This window comes from Ctenocephalides felis, unplaced genomic scaffold (assembly GCF_003426905.1).
Source record: "Ctenocephalides felis isolate EL2017-DRISC unplaced genomic scaffold, ASM342690v1 CF-g0.4_SCAFFOLD_00845, whole genome shotgun sequence".
NCBI classification, from domain to species: domain Eukaryota; kingdom Metazoa; phylum Arthropoda; class Insecta; order Siphonaptera; family Pulicidae; genus Ctenocephalides; species Ctenocephalides felis.
Window position 1 is genome coordinate 7652202 of NW_020536999.1, and position 19016 is coordinate 7671217.

Here is a 19016-nt window from a genome sequence, read left to right on the forward strand (position 1 = left end):
CATTATAAATTTCATGTTAGATTACTGAATGATGACATATTAAGTTTCGAAACGTTTAATAGAATAAGGAATTTTTCTATTTTAATCTTTTTTTTAATTCGACGATTGGACTGCAAAATACTTGAAATATGTATATATACACACATATATATATATATATATATATATATATATATATATATATTTATATAAATATATATTAGGGTGGTCCTTAATATGGATATTTTTAAATTTCTTTGCTCCCGAAGACTCAAACGCTTCTAAAATAATCAAAAAAAAATCTCTGAAAGTTTCAGCTCTTAATATTAACATTTAGAAAGTCCGCAATTCAATTAAAAGTTTCTTATATTCATTATTATCATATGTCATTAAGTAAATTCTTGCGCCACCTGTGATAGCATTTGTGAACTCAAATATTCAAAACACTTAAAAATATTTAAAAATCGCTCGACCTGTTTAACAAAATATTTATTCATCAAAATGAATTCTGCAGCAAAATATTTATTTAATTGGTGATTTTTGATACTCAAATTATCAGTAATAAATTTCCATCAAAATTACAAGTCTGCTATCATAGATGGCGCAAGAATTTACTTAATAACATATGTTAATAATAAATGTATGAAACTTTTAATTGAATTGCGGACTATCTAAATGTTATTATTAAGAGCTAAAACTTTCAGAGATTTTTTTTTTATTAATTTAAAAGCATTTAAGCCCTTGGGAGCAAAGAAATTCGAAAATTTCCATATTAAGGACCACCCTATAAGTACTTAATGACGTATCCAATTTCAATCAATTAATACTATTTCAAAATCCAAATACGCAATATGTATAGATGTTTTTTAAATTCTAAAAGTTCAAAATAGTAAAGTGTTTTCTATTATAATTATGTCACAAATAAATTTTTTTATTAACTATATATATATATATACGTATACATACATATATATATATTAAAATTAAACAAAAAAAATACCAAAAGGTAGAAGTGTTCGTAGTTGTAATTATATAATATTATTATTATCGATTAGAATTATATTGTAAATAAAAATTGAATTAATAAATGACATATAGAAAGTTATGGAAGGATGGATTTAAATTTATTTATTTATTTATTTATAAATGTTAATTATTTAACAAACCAATTTAAGTAAAATTTTCACATGGGCCATAGTAACTTATTACTATTAGATAATAAAGAAAAAATGTATCAAAAAAACTTAATGTACAAAAAAAAAATGCGAAAATTTTTGAAAAAAATACTACCACACTTATATGACTGACATGCTCCTCTAATAAAACTTTTTCTCGACAAGCCAAAAAAAATTTTCAGGTCAATTTGTCAGACAAATATTCCTGACATGGTTCATGAAGAACTTCTTAGCGTCAGACACATATGACTGACATGGCGATCAACATGTTAACTAAAATTATTTCTGATAAATTACTGCTGAGTTGTAATAAATTTAATTCAAACCCACTACGTTAATTTATTTCTAATGAATTTTTAACTTCCCGTAGGGTAAGTTATTGTAATGGGCCGAAAATCGGAATTGAAAATTTTTACATTTCTCGACGTTTTGAAGGTTTCTGAACATTTTGGCATACTTCAGAAAAAATGGATGTGTGTGTGTGTGTGAGTGTGTGTTTTGTATGTCCGCATTTTTTCGTCCACGTTTTCGGGCGCACGGATCAACCGATTTGAATGGTTTAAAAAACATTCGATTCCTATTGATAAGGAGATGTGCTGATTAGTTTTTGGCAAAGGCAGGTCCAGCAGTTACGGAGATAAGGAGCAAAGAGTGCAGAAAATAGAAATCAAGTTTCTGAGAGAACGGAGCATCCGATTTGAATGATCTAAAAAACATTCAATTAGTAATGATTGGGAGAAGGGGTTATTAGTTTTTCGCAAAGGCAGGCCCAGCCATTTCGGAGATACAGCGCTAAATGTACAAAAAATGGCAGTTTTTGAGAGAACTAAGCGTCCAATTCAATTGATTCAAAGAACTTTCTGCTTGTCTTAACAAAATAATTGATTTTGGAAAAAAAAATTTGTTCCATTTTTTTTTTTTTTTTTTTTTTAATTTTTCGTATATCGAAAATAATTCAGATTTTATTTTTAATTCTGACTATAGTTTTAATATACTTTAAACAAATAATTTCAACTTTGCAATTCAGTTGATATAATTCTTATAAATATTAGACAATGTTACAATATTAATAATAATCTATTTGAAAACATTCAATATTCCTCGAACATTTCGTTACTGTATGGTAAGTTCCAGCAATTTGCCTTAAGGCACGATGCCACCCACCCCACTTGTTTTTATAATAATTTTGAAAAGTTTGCGCACAAATTTTCTTTTAATAATTGTCTAATTGCTTCTAATTTGTTGAAAAAACTGTTTTCTTGTTTGTACAGAGTATTTTGCGTCAGTGGAGTGACGTAAGTACAGTTATTGTTTTTGTTTGAAAAAAACATTTCTATTGTTCAACTAATTAGCCAATATTCCGGATTAATTATTAATTTGCATGTAAATCTATTGTTATTATTTTTAGTTATATATATATATATATATATATATATATACTAGCTGACCCGACAGAGCTTCAAATACAACAATTAAAGTTCGAACGAAATAAAAAAACGACTTTGCTTTTTTTATATCTAGCTTAATATTGTTCCTAGGACACTTTATTAAACACCGATTTATTAAGATTTTAATTGATATAATTTTGTTCATTACATGATTTTTATTAAAATGTATATTTTTGGAGATATTTGCAAAAAACGATGAAAATCGTCAAAAAGAAACGAATTTTTAGTAGCCAATAACTTGAAAAGTATTTGTTCTTTGAAAAACATTATAAAACTAGTTTCTCTTATAATTAGCTCTTCTATCGATATCCGACGTTATATTGAAAAAAAAATTACACCACTGAGAATGGGTGTCATCCACCCGAGTCTAAATTATTTTCACTTTTGAAATTGAGAGTAAAATGAACCTAATTCCAAAATTTGATACAAATTTGAGCACAGTACAAAATTGACTTGAGTAAATATTCCGTATCCAATGCCAAACAAATAAATTTTTGACACAATGAAACTTGTAAATAATTTTTTGAATAAGTATGTATTTTTTTTTGTATTGTGATTTAGTAAAGTAAGGCAAAACACGACTGCATTAGTTAAAAAATAATCTGTCGAATTGAATTATATAGGTCATCTGCCAAACCATATACTGTATCTTACATTATTTTAGTTTTTGGCACATCTCAGCAGCTTTTCGGCAATAATAATAATGTAGACATTTAATTTTTTTTATTCATAATCATGAATTTATTATATATATTCTAATATTGTCTAGGCTCATAAGTGAATTGAAATTTTTGGCAGGTAACAGTTTTCATTTGTTTTCAACGCCAAACAATGCCTCAAATATTTTCAATGTTAAACAATGACATGTCGTTCTTTGCAATTTTTTCCATTTATTTTCACAATTTAACTATATTTGTAAAAATCAAAAAATCCTAAAAAATTCCCTTAACAAACTTCAGAAAGATTTATCAAAATCCGAATAACCGTTTAGGAGAAGTATCATATCATACACCCGTACAGAAGAATTTTATATATAAAAATATATATGTGACATCCCATTAGTACTTTGTGTATATAAGATATTTATCATTATATATCATTAAAAATTTTATTACTTTTATAATTACATTGAACATTGGAATTTTGTTCAACAAAAATATTACCCACGATTCATTTTTAGACTTTCTCATTCTAAAAATATCGTGTAAATATTGGACATATCTAAAAATACGCGCTTTAATGTAATAAACAAATGCCATTTTGTATTTAAACTAATTATAAATTATAATTATGTTAATTGTTTTGAAATTTGTCACGGACTTTTAAGAAGCAAACTGGTTTCGACCGATTTGGCGAAACAATTATGGAATTTTGTCAAAAGCGCAAACAAATCACAAAAATTGTGAATAATAATTTTATAGATATACTAGATGACCCGACAGACAATACTAATATTGTCTGGGCTCATGAATAAATTGAAATTTTTGGCAGGTGACAGTTTTTATTTGTTTTCAATGCCAAGCAATGCCTCAAATATTTTCAACGTCAAACAATGACACGTCGTTTTTTGCATTTTTTTTACATTTATTTCTACAATATTACTATATTTTTATAATCACATACATCCTAATAAACTCCCTTAACAAAGTTTAGAAAGATTTATCAAAATCCGAATAATCGGTTAGGCGGAGTATAATTACATACATCATTGCAGAAGAATTTTATATATAAGATTTTGTGTTTTTTTTGGTTTTGCAATGTCTTGGCAAAAATTTGTGATGTCAATTCTTGGATAAAGTAGGAATGTTATGGTAGTACTATAGTGCGGGTCTATACCCGTATGAGTAACAATAACGCATAAATTCTAGCCTCCAAAATAATTTTATCATAAGTGCAACCTTCTGATGCCTCTATCGTAACACATATATGAAGTTAGGTTTTATGTGTGAAACTAGAATAAAATAATTGAAAAAAGTTCTATTTCACTCAAGAACTATCCTCTAATGCACCAAAAATCGAAAATGAAAATGTTTGGATTTCTCGACGTTTCGAAAGTTTCTGAACATTTTGGCATAACTCAGAAAAAATGGATGTGTGTTTGTATGAGTGTGTGTGTGTTTTGTATTGTCCGCATTCTTTCGTCCACGTTTTCGGACGCACGGATCAACCGAATTAAATGGTTTAAAATACATTCGATCTCAATTGATAGGGAGATGTGCTGATTAGTTTTTGGCAAAGGTAGGTCCAGCCGTTGCGGAGATACGAAGCAAAGAGTGCAGAAAGTAGAAATCGAGTTTTTGAGAGAACGGAGTATCGGATTTGAATGATATAAAAAACATTCAATTTGTAATGATTGGGAGAAGAGGTGATTAGTTTTTGGCAAAGACAGATCCCGCCATTTCGAAGATACAGCGCTAAATGTGCAAAAAGTGCAGTTTTTGAGTGAACTAAGCGTTCTACTTGCTTTTTAGGATAAAAAATTCAAAAAATTGCCCAGGCTAAGCACAGTCTAAGCGCCACTCCGGTACAAATGTTTACCCAAGTGCGTTTAAACTGTTTATGTACGGGGGAGCACTTTTCCAATTTCGTGAAAACTATCGAAAAATGTGAAAATGTCGCCAAGCTAAGCACAGTATAAGTAAAAATGTCGCACGGAATTGTTTGCAAATGCACTTTTTCAATTTTGTGTAAATTAGGTAACAATGTTTTTTTTTTGAAATTGAATTCGAAATGAAATGACCATTGTTAATGTTCTGGAGATAAATTGATTTATTTATGATTTACATTTGATTTGCTCAGATATAACAAGATAGCGAAAATAATGCAAGTTACAGTGTTTTTAATAATATATTTGAAAACGTTTAAAATATCTCGAATATTTCATTACGGTACGGGAAGTTGCAGCAATTTGCCTTAAGGCACGATGCCATACACCACTAGTCAATTATAAAAATCGAATTTTATAGGGCAATTCTGCCGTAAAAGAGCTCATAACACATCGTTGTCATGGCAACGCTGTTATGCTTATCTCTTGGTAGTAAAAACTGTAAAAATGTCTATTTATTTGGGGTGCTATCAGGCGTATTTTACATATAAACAAAGCAAGAAATAATTTTATGATAACTTTATCATCAAAGATTATGTTATCATAACATTCTTCTTTGCCTTGTTTATGTGTAAAATACGCCTGATCGCACTAGCAAATACATAGGCATTTTCACAGAGTTGACTACAAGAGACCAAGCATAACATAGCATAACGCTATCTTATAGTCTATGTTACGGCAGATTTAGCCCATAAATCATATTTTTAATAATTTAACTACAATTAACGTGATTATTTTCCATTCAAGAACAACCAATCAGAATATGGTGACCGATGTCGTGGTACAGGATTCGATACACCCGTCGTCCTTGCATCAAGTGGTGAAGATTTAACTTCTGCCAAAAGTAGTGACAAGAAAAACGAAGCCAATGCCTTGTCGTCGCAAAGGACAAAACATGAACGAAGGTAAAATAAACACAATTTAAAATAAAGTTTTATCCTCATATCTTCCAATTGTCTATTATCTTTTAGTTTAAAGAACACATTCGGTTGGGCTCGAGTCGACGTAATAGTTACCACAATGGTGTGCGTCTTTTTGGCGTCTTTGTGCTTTTCTTTGCTGGTAGAAGCTGTGCAGACTTTGATTCATATCGACCATCAGGTAATATAGACTTAAATGTGCCCAAATATATATATATATATATATATATATATATATATGTAGCGGGCTCGTCAACACGCATCACATGTCTACTGGACAGATAGGCCCATATAGTGACAGCACGGAGAAAACAAAAATTAATTCAAGTGTCAGATCTGACATGGCTTTTGTTTCTCCCTAGTCAAAATTTGCCAAAAATTATAAGTCTTGAATCCTTTCTTTTCAATTATAAATACAATAATACCAATAACATTTTATTAACGATCAATATGATAACACATAGTGTCGTCGTTATTAATCTTACGTAAAATAAACCAAATATAAATAATATTTCATGAAATTTATTATTGTCTATCATTTTGGTATTTAATATGGACCACACCTTCCATATATATATATATATATATATATATATATATATATTTAACTAGCTGACCCGGCAAACGTTGTTTTGCTAAGTAAGGTATATTTCTAAATAATTTCTAGAGAATCAAAAATATCAATACTTTTAGTGTATAAGGATGTGTTGTTTGAATGCTATATTCAATGAGGTATTATAAAAACAATAAACCCCATTAGTTTGTCTATATTTTGTCTGGAAGTTTTATACACTTTCTATATAAAACTTGGTATAATCCAATCCAAGTCTTTTTTAGTCTTTCGACTTATTGATTACGTTTCAAGTTTTTCAGATTCTTTTTGGATTCTGGTTTTTGTGTACAATTGTAAATAATACTACTGAGCTTATACAAAATTTTCGAACTTTCTGCCAGGAGAGATAGAAAATGAATTAAGTATTTCTTCTTTGACCTGCTTTTTGAAAAGTTTCAAGTAACATTCGATGAATTAAAGTAAATTTAATAAAAAGTATATATGTAGAGCAGGGCGAGGCACAAAGTTCCATTTTGACTTTGAGCAAATATTAATTTTATTATAAAAATCAAACCAATTATATCACAACAAATAACACATTTCAAACGAACAATTATCTGACTACGTTCAGTAAATCTCCCAGCTACTTCATCATTGTAGAAATGTGCTTTTTTGCTGGCGGAGTAACTTGGGACGGCCAGGTGGCAAACAGCTTTAATGTCTTATTTTAATTTTAAATGTATTTTACAAAAAAATTATAACATTTTTAACTAATGCTAAAAAAGTACCAACGGGAGAAAATACTTTTATTATGGATTTTCAAATATTACCGTTTATCCCCCGATAGCAAAGTCATAAGGATCAAGGTTATAGCTGGTTTTCATCTTTTTCCTTCTACTTTCAAATATTGTTGTTAAACAATGCTTAACTTTACTGTTTTTTGACACATCAGTGGTGGACTTTTTTAACCCCGGACATTCATATATTACTATCTATTCTACGATAAATTCTGGGAAATTATAACTGGGAAAATGTTATTCGACAAAATGTCCATTTGATCGATACCAAATTTAGGTTCTGAATTTAAATAACATAAAAAAAAAATAATAAAACCTAGAAAATGTTTTATAAATACCAATGAGTATATAATTATACAAATGGGATGTTTCAGAGCACCGTGTTTGAGAAAAATATGCCAAAAAGTGCAGTTTCATATTAACATTTCGAAAAAGTTGATATTTTGAGTCTCTATAAGTAACACCTGCGGCCCGTTTACTAACGTTTTTGTATATAAATAAAACTACAGACAAAACTACTCACTACAATTTAATCATAATTAAATAATATTCACGTAAAATATTCTATTAAACATAATTGAACGTTTGACATTTGACGTATTAGCCACCCTTCATTCAAATAACGCTTCTACAAAAATGTTCAAATTAAAAATGTCAAGTTTTTACGCGATTTTGATATAATATCTCACCTTTCCGACAACCTACTGATTGGCACGAATTTTTCGAGACTAAGACTGTGGCCAAATCGGTTTAGCCGTTTTCGAGTTTTACCGAATCATTTGATCGAGAGCTACATTTTTATATATAAGAATAAAAATACGAGTTTTTATTTTGGTTTTAGGATCCAATGCATCATCCTATACCAGTGCTGTGCGTAGGAGGAGCTGGACTGGTTGTAAATGGGTTGTGCTATCTGCTAATTGGAGGTAAGGGTGATGGAAATACATATATTTCCATGTCGTATATTTGCGACAGAGGACAGTAATATATTATTTGTCTTGTAGAAGTCCTTCTCATATTTATCTAACAGTAGTTAAAAATATTCTTTCATTGGATTCAATTACAGCTTGACAAGCTTCTGTTTCTTATCCATTTTATTATGTATATATATAATACTAGCAAACCCGACGAACTCCGTTTCGCCACCAGATGGTTGCGCGAGAAGGATGAAGAAATTTTTTGTTCGTTTTATATTTGAAAAGGAAAAATTTGATTTCATTACACAACAGTAATGAATTTATTTCGATTACAAAAATGAAGTATTTTTTAGTTGAACTTCTCCAAGTAAATGAAAGTGAATCCGCAAATTATCCGTTTCATTGAAGTGTTCTTTGGTAAACCACATTTTTTGTTTTTTGGTCTGACGTTAACACAAACAAAGCGGATGGTTTTCCAACTCGTGAACGGGCAACGTATAACTGCCCATGTAAAAAACAATGATTTTCTAAATAATCTATTTGAAATTTATCCCGCAAACACTAAGCGATTGGCCTTGAGACTGGTTATTGCGAACGCAAGGCGAACTGGAAATTGCAATCGTTCGAAGTCAAACGGAAGACCAGTCGGAATCATTGGTATGTCACCAAATCGCCAGCAATTTTTGATTGAATGGTGAAATTCAGTGCGTGTACATCATTATTCTTTGGGGCAAGAATTGCTCGTTGACTTTACCAAGCATAATTCTGATAATTCTCACTAATGTCATTACACGAATTTTTAATTACGGTGCGTGAAGTTCCAGCAGCTTGCATTGAGGCACGATGCCATGCACAACTAATTTTCTTAGCTATAAACCTTGCTGAGCCCGAGAACTTTTCAATGAATGCAAAATTGTCGAAATCGGTTCGTGCGTTCTGGAGTTATTTCGTCAGGAAGAAAAACCCGACATATTTTTATATATATAGAAGATAATCTATTTGAAATCATTTAAAACAGTTATTGATTATTTTTATTACTCGAATTTTTAATTACGGTGCGTAAAGTTCCACCAGCTTGCATTAAGGCACGATGCCATGCACAACTAATTTTCTTAGCTATAAACCTTGCGGAACCCGAGACCTTTCCAACGAATGCAAAATTGTCGAAATCGGTTCGTGCGTTCTGGAGTTATTTCGTCAGGAAGGAAAACCCGACTTATTTTTATATATATAGAAGATAGAAGAAGAAGATATATTTTTATATATATATATATATATATATATATATATATATATATATATATTTCTTTTCCCCAGGTTACACTTTCCACCAAGGCAGCTACCTCCAAATGACGCCAACCGGCGATGTGGTACTAGACAGAGCAATCTCCGGCGACAGACGTGGTAAAAAATCCAACGAAAAGCAAAATCAACAAAAATCTGACGAAGACGAAAACAAGGAATCGAAACGAGAAGACAACACATCCGGAAAAATCGATCGAGAAGTCGAAGCCATTGTTTCGAAAAGCGGAAAAATTAAAGACGTCTTCTTGCCCAGGAGACAAGGCGGTCGGGAAATCGCCAGAGACGTCATGAGTAAGGATAAAAAAATAGAAAAAAAAAATATGATGTAATGATGTGATGATGAAGTTTATTTGTGTTTTTGTTTAAGGTTCTGTTTTTGTCATCATTTGTTCCCTGTTTGTGTACTGGACTGACCCAGATGTTGCCAAGTATGTGGATCCGGTGATTTCTATTATTTCTTGCCTGTGTTTGCTCTGGCTGAGTTATCCTTACAGTAAGTGGATAAAAGTAGTTGGTATTGTTATTTTGACTTGAGGCAAGTTACATGAACTTCCCGAAATGTGTAAATAATCGACTTAATCAATAATAAACAAATTTATGAGTGATTATAAGTATTGCGAGTGGATTTATTACACACAATTGAAAACGAACGAACACGTTAACTCGGAGTATTTTCTAACAGCAACTTTTCAAATGTCAATAATTTTTATAACTGAACCAGTTTCCGTAGGACTTTAATGGTTTAGTATGTTCATCAAGACCAAGTACTCTATCGTTATACCAAGTAAATCGTATAATTTTAATTTTAACAAACGTCAAAAAAACTACACATTTTCTCAAATTTTGATGAATTTTTAAAATTAAACTACTTGTCATAAGGCCGTAATATTTCAGTAAGTTCTATAAGACCATGATGTCGATCGCCAAAACAAGTTCCATAAAAATCGGCTTAAATTTTTTTTTTCAACAGTTAATTACAAGAAAACGGCTCGGTACATTTTCACCTAAAACTAATCAGTATCATTCCCAACTAATATATTTCGTACAGTTTTTGATTTTTTAAAATCGGTTCGGTAGTATGAGCTTAAATGTGGGCGGAAAGTTTAACACATTTTTTCAAATTACAAAGAAACGGCTCGGCAGATCGTCTCACAAAACTGACAAACGATAGTCCTCATTGAGATACATCAAATGGCTTTTAAATTTTTGAAATCGGTTCAGGCGTTTTTGAGAAAACGTCGATCAAAGGTCTAATTTTTACAAACGCCAAAAAACGATACTAATTTTTTGCAAACTTTGACGAATTTTCAAAATTAAACGACTTGACGTAGGGCCGTAATATTTTAGTATGATCTACAAGACTATGGGGTATCTACCGTCAAAAAAATCATAAAAATCGTCGATTTTTTTTTAAAAAACTTTATTACAAGAAAACGTTCTAGGTAAAGATTGGCCAGGAATCTTTACCTAGAAGTAGCCGATTTACGGCAAAAAATCTGTTCACATACACATACTTTTAGTCCAAATGTCGGTCTCATTCGATTCAGAATGGCTTGAAACGTCGAGAAAACATAAAATTAGCGAATCGGATTTTTTATGAAAACATAAACTTCTCCTTCGGGAAGTTAATAATTCATTAACTTCCCGTAGGATAGTTATTGTAATGGGCCGAAAATCGAAAATGAAAATTTTTGCATTTCTCGACGTTTTGAAGGTTTCTGAACATTTTTAAGGCATACCTCAGAAACTAAATAGATGTGTGTGTGTGTGTGTTTTGTATGTCTGCATTTTTTCCACGTTTTTGGGCGCACTGATTAACGGATTTGAACGGTTTAATAAACATTCGATCCCTATTGATAAGGAGATGTGCTGATTAGTTTTTGGCAAAGGCATGTCCAGCCGTTACGGAGATACGAAGCAAAGAGTGCAGAAAATACATATTGAGTTTTTGAGAGAACGGAGTATCGAATTTGAATGATCTAAAAAACATTCAATTTGTAATGATTGGGAGAATAGGTGATTAGTTTTTGCCAAAGACAGATCCCGCCATTTCGAAGATACAGAGCTAAATGTGCAAAAAATGGCAGTTTTTGAGTGAACTAATCATCCGATTTGAATGATCTAAAAAACTTTCTGCTCGTATTGACAAAACAATTGCTTTTGAGGATAAAAAAATATTATATCTTTTTTTATTTTCTATCAAATATTTTTGTAATTTTGGATTAAAAATTCAAAAAATGACCCAGGCTAAGCACAGTCTAAGCGCCACTCTGGTGCAAATGTTTACCCAAGTGCATTTAGACTGTTTATGTACTGAGCACTTTTCCAATTTTGTGAAAACTATTGAAAAATGTGAAAATGCCGCCAAGCTAAGCACAATGTAAGCGAAAATGTCGCACAGAATTATTTGCAAATGCGTTTAGACTGTGACTATACGGGAGGAGATTTTTCAATTTTGTGCAAATTAGGCAACTATTTTTTTTTTTTTTGAAATTGAATTCGAAATGAAATGACGATTGTTAATGTAATAATTGATTTATGATTTACATTTGATTAGCTCACTCAGATACAACAAGATAGCAAAAGTAATGAAAGTTACAGTATTCATAATAATCTATTTATTATTCCTCGAATATTTCATTACGGTACGGGAAGTTCCAGCAATTTGCCTTAAGGCACGATGCCATACACCACTAGTTATAAATTATATTGTATTAAATGAATATTTTTATTTCCAGTGAAGGAATCGAGTCTAATTCTGCTCCAGACAATACCAGCGAGTATAGACATTGACACGTTGAAGGCGAATCTTTTAGAAGCCTTTCCTGATATTGTCAACGTGCACGAATTGCACATTTGGCAGCTGACAGCCAACAAAATAGTTTCCACGGCCCATATCGTCTTCCAAAATCCGGAGGTAAATAAGTAAATGATTTAGTAGATTTTTAGGTAAATGTTAGTAAATGATTTAGTAGATTCTGTAGGGTAAGTTATAGTAATCGCAAAAAAAAGAAAATGAAAATTTTTATATATCTTTACGTTTCAGAGGTTTCTGAACATTTTGGCATACCTTAGAAAAAATGGATGTATGTGTGTGTGTGTGTGTGTGTGTGTGTGTGTGTGTGTGTGCGTGTGTGTATGTGTGTGTGTGTGCGTGTGTGTATGTATGTGCGGATACAAATTTATGATTTAAATGATTCATTTATCATTCGATTCCTATTGATAAGGAGACGCACTGATTAGTTTTTGACAAAGGCAGGTCTAGCCGTTTCAGAGATACGGAGCAAAACGTGCCAAAAACGGTAATTCAATTTTTGGGAGAACCGAGCGTCCTATTCGAATGAGTCAAAAAACGTTTTATATGTATTAACGAAATGAAGAACTGAGGAAATTTAAAGGGTTTCGTTCTTGATTTTATAGTTCTCTACATTTGCTCTTCAATATTTGTAATAAATACTCTTTTATAGTAAGAACCGAACTGAAATTTCAATATCTCTACAATGAAACACGTTTGGAATTTTTTTCGCATAGTTACATAATTCTCTTCTATACAGTAGTAGAAATTTTTTCGCGTTAAGTACATATTTACTTGATATAATATTACATACATTACTTTGTCGGAAATCCGATACAAAATTATCGATACCGAATAAACAAAGTTGTTCAATCAAATTAACAAAATCAACGGAAAAATAATACTTGCAATATGTATATATATATATATATATATATATACTAGCTGACCCGGCAAATATTGTGCAGCCATAAGAAATATTTCTAGAAAAATTTTAGTATTAACTAGTGTATGGCATCGTGCCTTAGGACAGATTGCTGGAACTTACCGTACCGTAACGAAATGTTCGAAAAAAATTAAATATTCTCAAATAGATTATTATAAATACTGTAACTTATATATGTTTACAGTATAATAAATGAGTAAAAGTAAATAAATAAATCTCAATCAATCAAATTTAATATAAAGGACATTGTCTTATCATTAATAAGAATTTATAAGAATAATATAAACTGAATTACAAAGTTAAAATTAATTATTTCAAGTATATAAGTAAGCTTTCGAACTTTTAATTTAAACTAAAATTCGAATTATTTTAAATCACAAAAAAATTTTTTGGGAATTATAAAAAAAAATTATTTTTTTTTTTCCAAAATCAATAGTTTCGTCAACACGCGCAGTAAGTTTTTTGTATCGGATGTTCCGTTCTCTCAAAAACTTGATTTCTATTTTCTGCACTCTTTGCTCTGTATCTCCGTAACGGCTGGACCTGCCTTTGCCAAAAACTAATCAGCACATCTCCCTATTGATAAGAATCGAATGTTTTTTGAGCCATTCAAATCGGTTGATCCGTACGCCCGAAAACGTGGATGAAAAATTGTATCCATACATACATACACACACATCCATGGTATACATGCAAAATGTTCAGAAACCTTCAAAACAAGAAGAAATGCAAAAATTTTCAATTTCGATTTTCGGACCATTACTATAACTTACCTTAACAGATGTTAAAAATATAAAACAAGTCTTAGGGTTGGACAACCCTGGATCAAAATAAATTATTTTTTAGAGTAAAAAAATAAATTATTTTTTAGAGTAAATTTTAACCTTTTTCATAAATTCTATAAAATTTGAACTAATAATAAGTCAAAAACATTAACTCAAGTAGAATGGGAAAGTTAAGTCATTAACAGCAAGTAGAATGTAAATGTGTTCGATTTGATGATTTGAAAATGACTTGCAAAATTGGGGTTTTTTGAAAAATTAGAGCCTTATATGAAGTGTAAAATGGTCGAAAAATAAAAAAAATCTTGGGAGCGGCCAACCCTTACTACTATATATGAAAAATAGGTGTAGTCCTATACTCAGTGGTATTCATACTGAACGTGGTAGTAAAATTTCATAAAAATTGGTCAAGCCGATTATACATAGATAATAATCTTTTTTTTCATTTTCAGGATTATGGTAGGATAACAAATGAAATAGCAGACTTTTTCACAGAGCAAGGCATAACACAGGCGACGATACAACCCGAGTTCAGCACCTCGCAAAAAAGTTGCATCAGGATCGGAGAATGGACAAGAACCAATAGGTTTGTGAAACAAATTCTATTATTTATAATAATATTTATTTATATAAGTAGTTAAACTTTTATTATACTAACTTTAGTTCGAACAATTATTTCGTGCGCATGGGAACAGACCGAATTTGTAACAATAGAAGTAGGCTTTGGTTTGGATTAAATCTCGTTTTCTGTTCCTAATCATATGTGTAATTAATTTTAAACATTTATACAATAATTTATCTTATATATAAAAATGGATCGCAAAATGTGTTGGTAAGCGCATAACTCAACAACGCCTGGACCAATTTGGCCAATTCTTTTTTTAAAATGTTCGTTGAAGTCCAAAGATGGTTGTTACGGTGAGAAAAAAACGAATAATTGCCGGGAAAACCCTAAAAACAGCCCTTTTCTTTTTTAATCGAGTAGGCAACGCAATTTGTAAAAAAAACAATGATCTATGTCATGACATTTTGTGTAGTTTTTGATAATCTGATTTTGAATATATTTATATAAACATAGAAATATCTTTTTTATTAATCAAGCTATATTGGCAGCCAAAAACATTGATGTAAATTAATTAAATTTCAAAATTCAAGAACAAATTACAGGCGAATCAGTTGATTCGGCAACTAACCAAGACGATCCACCGGAGTTTTTAAACTCACTGGATTTGCTAGGATTGTCACCTAACAATCTTCAATTAAAGTTTGGATCGGCAATTATAATGTTGCGAAATATCGACCAACTATATTCAAAGGATAGTATAAAGCAGAAGATGTTCTCGCACCATGCATCTCAATGCGTTTCCAGTGCGTTTATGGTATCATTAAGTGTTTGTGGTATTAATTTAGAAAACCCATGTTTCTCACATGGAAAATTGTATGTTGTTTGTTCCCGTATTGGAAAACCATCAGATTTGTTTGTCTATGCGCCAGGTAATCAAACAAAAAACATCGTTTATCACAAAGCACTACAATAAAAATTGAACTGATAATTGAATTATGATTTACATTATTAAAATTACTTACTTTTAAATGCTTATAGTGTTTTATTTAATTATTTTTAATTCACACCGAATGATTACCAGGGTGACGGTTCTGTTCAGGATAATTTTTTGCAAAGAATAGAAAAAAGGTAGGCACAAAACACCGCCACATTACAATTTTTTTTGACAGGACTAAGTCTGTCGGGCCGGCTAGTTTTTAATAAAAAGAATTTCTAAGTTGGTGACCCAACATAATAAATTTACTAAATAATAGCTTTTTATGCGAGTCCGTAAAAGAAAGATTATATAAATCAATCTATTTTCTACACCAGATGCCTGTCTGATGCGTTGTCCAGGATCTGAGAGGTGCAGGGCGAACAATTGTTGCGGAACCAGCCAACACGACAGCCATAGGGGTTCAAGGGCCGATATTACTGGTCCTTATAAACGAGGGGTAATTATTAATAATAATATTAATAAGTAAACAAGTGTTCAAATGATAAAATCTAACTTCCAATCCCCAGTCTTCCAGTTTGGTATCAATCAAGGTAGACGACAAGCAAGACCACGACAAACACAAAGAAGTACAAATAAACGTCCTGAATCTAAAACAAAAATACGATTTACAACATCCCGATCACATATTCCAACAAATATCAAAAAGTACCGAAAATATCATAACATCGACAGGAGCAAAATCAGGAGCAACGTCGAAAAACAAACTGCCATCCGACGAGGAGAAATTAATATCGAACCAGTATTCGAAATCGATGATAGACGTGCACAGCTTCAGGGCGGACGTGAAAAATATTTTGAAAAAAAACGACATGGGGAAAAGATCTGCCGAAAGTGACATCAATGACACGACAGATGTCACGGGTCACGTGACAGATGTCAAAAGAGACGCGACAGATGTCACGGGTCACGTGACAGATGTTAAAGGTCACGCGGTAAATGTCACAGATCACGTGACAGGTGTCAAAAGTGACGCGGCGAATGTCACAGGTCACGTGACAGACGTCACAGGTCACGCGACATATGTCACAGGTCACGCGGGAAATGTCACGGGTCACGTGACAGATGTCAAAAGCCACGTGACAGATGTCAAAAGTGACGCGACAGATGTCACAGGTCACGTGATAGATGTCAAAAGTGACGTGATAGATGTCAAAAGTGACGCGACAGATGTCACAGGTCACGTGACAGATTTCAAAAGTGATGCGACGGATGTCAAGGGTCACGTGACACAAGTCAAAAGTGACAAAGAACAGGAAATGCAACGATCATAGTATTTAGAAAATATTTTTAGATTTATCTGTATGCTTATATAGTTTATTTTAAATAATACAGGCCCATTCTGCCGCACAACAAACAAATGTTATGGCAAGGCCATGTTACGCTCCAACTTCCATACATCATGCTACTGAATCGTACTGTCCAAATGCCATGTATTTGCTGTGCATTCAGGCGTTTTACACATAAACTGCAACGTTACTCGTATGTTATGAAGCTGTGTCAGAAACACCCTGTTATCTAACATCGTTTTTGTTTTGACATTTGTGCGGCTTCTAGATTATGTTCTCTATCAGAATTCGCCTGATAGCACACCAACCGCATGACTTGTCAATATTAGTATGGAAAGTTCTTCATAACATGGCCTTGCCATAACATTTTTCTCTTATGCGGCAGAATCGGTCCCATAGTTTATTTTAAATAATTCTAATAATAATTATTCAAGCGTTTGTAAATATTCGTTTCAAATTTTAATCAAGAAATTAATTTTTAGAGAGTAATAAATAAATTTTTAACGTCAAATTTAGCTAAAACAGCTTTTCATCTTTAACAAGTTATTATTTACAAAGTATTAAATATGTAATATTAATTTATGTTTAAATAATTCGCAGAATTATCTGCGTGACGGTTGTGCCTTCAAAGTTGTGTTCAAAACAAATGTTTATGCAACAAAGTATTTATTAATAAATAAATAGATATACATTAGGGATGTACGCAATTTGCAAAAATTCGAAAATTAATAGTAAATAAATTTTCAAGTATTTTATCAATAAATAAATTATTTGCAACTGAATTTGAATTTACACTAAGAAAAAATTATCTATTAATAAGTTACGTTTTTCTAGTGACATCATGCAGCAGTGATATCAATTTTCAATCAAAAATATAGATAAATTTGTTGAAAAAAATAATTGTCTACGATAATTTTTACTTATTGTAAAATATTATTTGACTATATGTAAAGAAAGTTAATGATTAATTTAATTTTAAACTAAAATCTGATATTGCTTATACGAGTATGATTATTAATATTTTTTCCATATATTAAAACAGAATTAAAGAAGCGTAAATACGTCTCATTTAAGTATTGAAATAATTTTAAAAAATTAATCAAAGTTTGCAAAATTTTTGCACATCCCTGATATGTATATATATATATAAATATAAATATATAATTAAATTTATTCAAGGCAAAAAGAATGATGCAACTTGAAACTTAAAACTGATTTTAAATATTTTTTATGTAAATTTTATTTGATAATTAAATGTTTTATAAAAAAATGTTAGTGAAAAAATTAGTTTTTGAGTTGTGCCAATCTACTTGCCATGTAAAGACATCCAAAGACTAAACGTATTAATATATAAATAATAATTAATGTAATTATTACATAATATGGTGGTCCTTAATATGGATATTTTCGAATTTCTTTGCTGCTCCCAGGGGCTCAAATGCTTCCAAAATAATTTAAAAAAATTCTCTGAAAGTTTTAGCTCTTAATATTAACATTTAGATAGTCCGCCATTCAAATAAAAGTTCCTATATTCATTATTAACATATGTCATTAAGTAAATTATTGCGCCATCTGTGATATCATTTGTGAACTCAAATATTAAGGCGCTTAAAAACATTTATAAATCACTTAAACTCTAATGAAATCCATGTGGACTATTTAACAAAACATTTATTAATCATGGCATTAAAATTAATTTTGCAGCAAAATATTTATATAATTGGTGATTCTGACACTCAAATTATCAGTAATAAATTGCCATCAAAATTGTGAGTCTGCTATCACAGATGGCGCAAGAATTTACTTAGTAATGATTATACAAAACTTTTAAATGAATTGCGGACTATCTAAATGCTATTATTAAGAGCTAAAATTTTCAGAGAAATTTCTTTTATTAATTTGAAAGCATTTGAGCACTTGGGAACAAAAAAAATCTCGAAAATGTCC

General features: G+C 30.9%; 1 protein-coding gene across 1 annotated transcript; it reads left to right on the forward strand.

Moving 5' to 3' along the window:
* The first annotated feature begins 1364 nt into the window (after positions 1-1364).
* LOC113372096 (zinc transporter 1-like) lies at positions 1365-17119 on the forward strand. Its single transcript, XM_026612432.1, has 11 exons — positions 1365-1388; positions 5955-6112; positions 6179-6308; positions 8319-8403; positions 9712-9990; positions 10067-10192; positions 12438-12616; positions 14674-14807; positions 14885-14937; positions 16098-16219; positions 16290-17119. The coding sequence occupies exons 1-11, from the start codon at positions 1365-1367 to the stop codon at positions 17052-17054; spliced, it is 2055 nt and encodes a 684-aa protein (XP_026468217.1). The 3' UTR covers positions 17055-17119.
* The last annotated feature ends 1897 nt before the right edge of the window (positions 17120-19016 follow it).

Bases quoted from the DNA above. Each gene is read 5' to 3' on its own strand.
- LOC113372096 (XM_026612432.1), top strand. From the start codon at position 1,365: ATGGTTCATGAAGAACTTCTTAGC. The intron at 8,404-9,711 runs GTAAGGGTGATG...TCTTTTCCCCAG, and splicing joins GTGCTATCTGCTAATTGGAG to GTTACACTTTCCACCAAGGC. The intron at 16,220-16,289 runs GTAATTATTAAT...TCCAATCCCCAG, and splicing joins CTGGTCCTTATAAACGAGGG to TCTTCCAGTTTGGTATCAAT.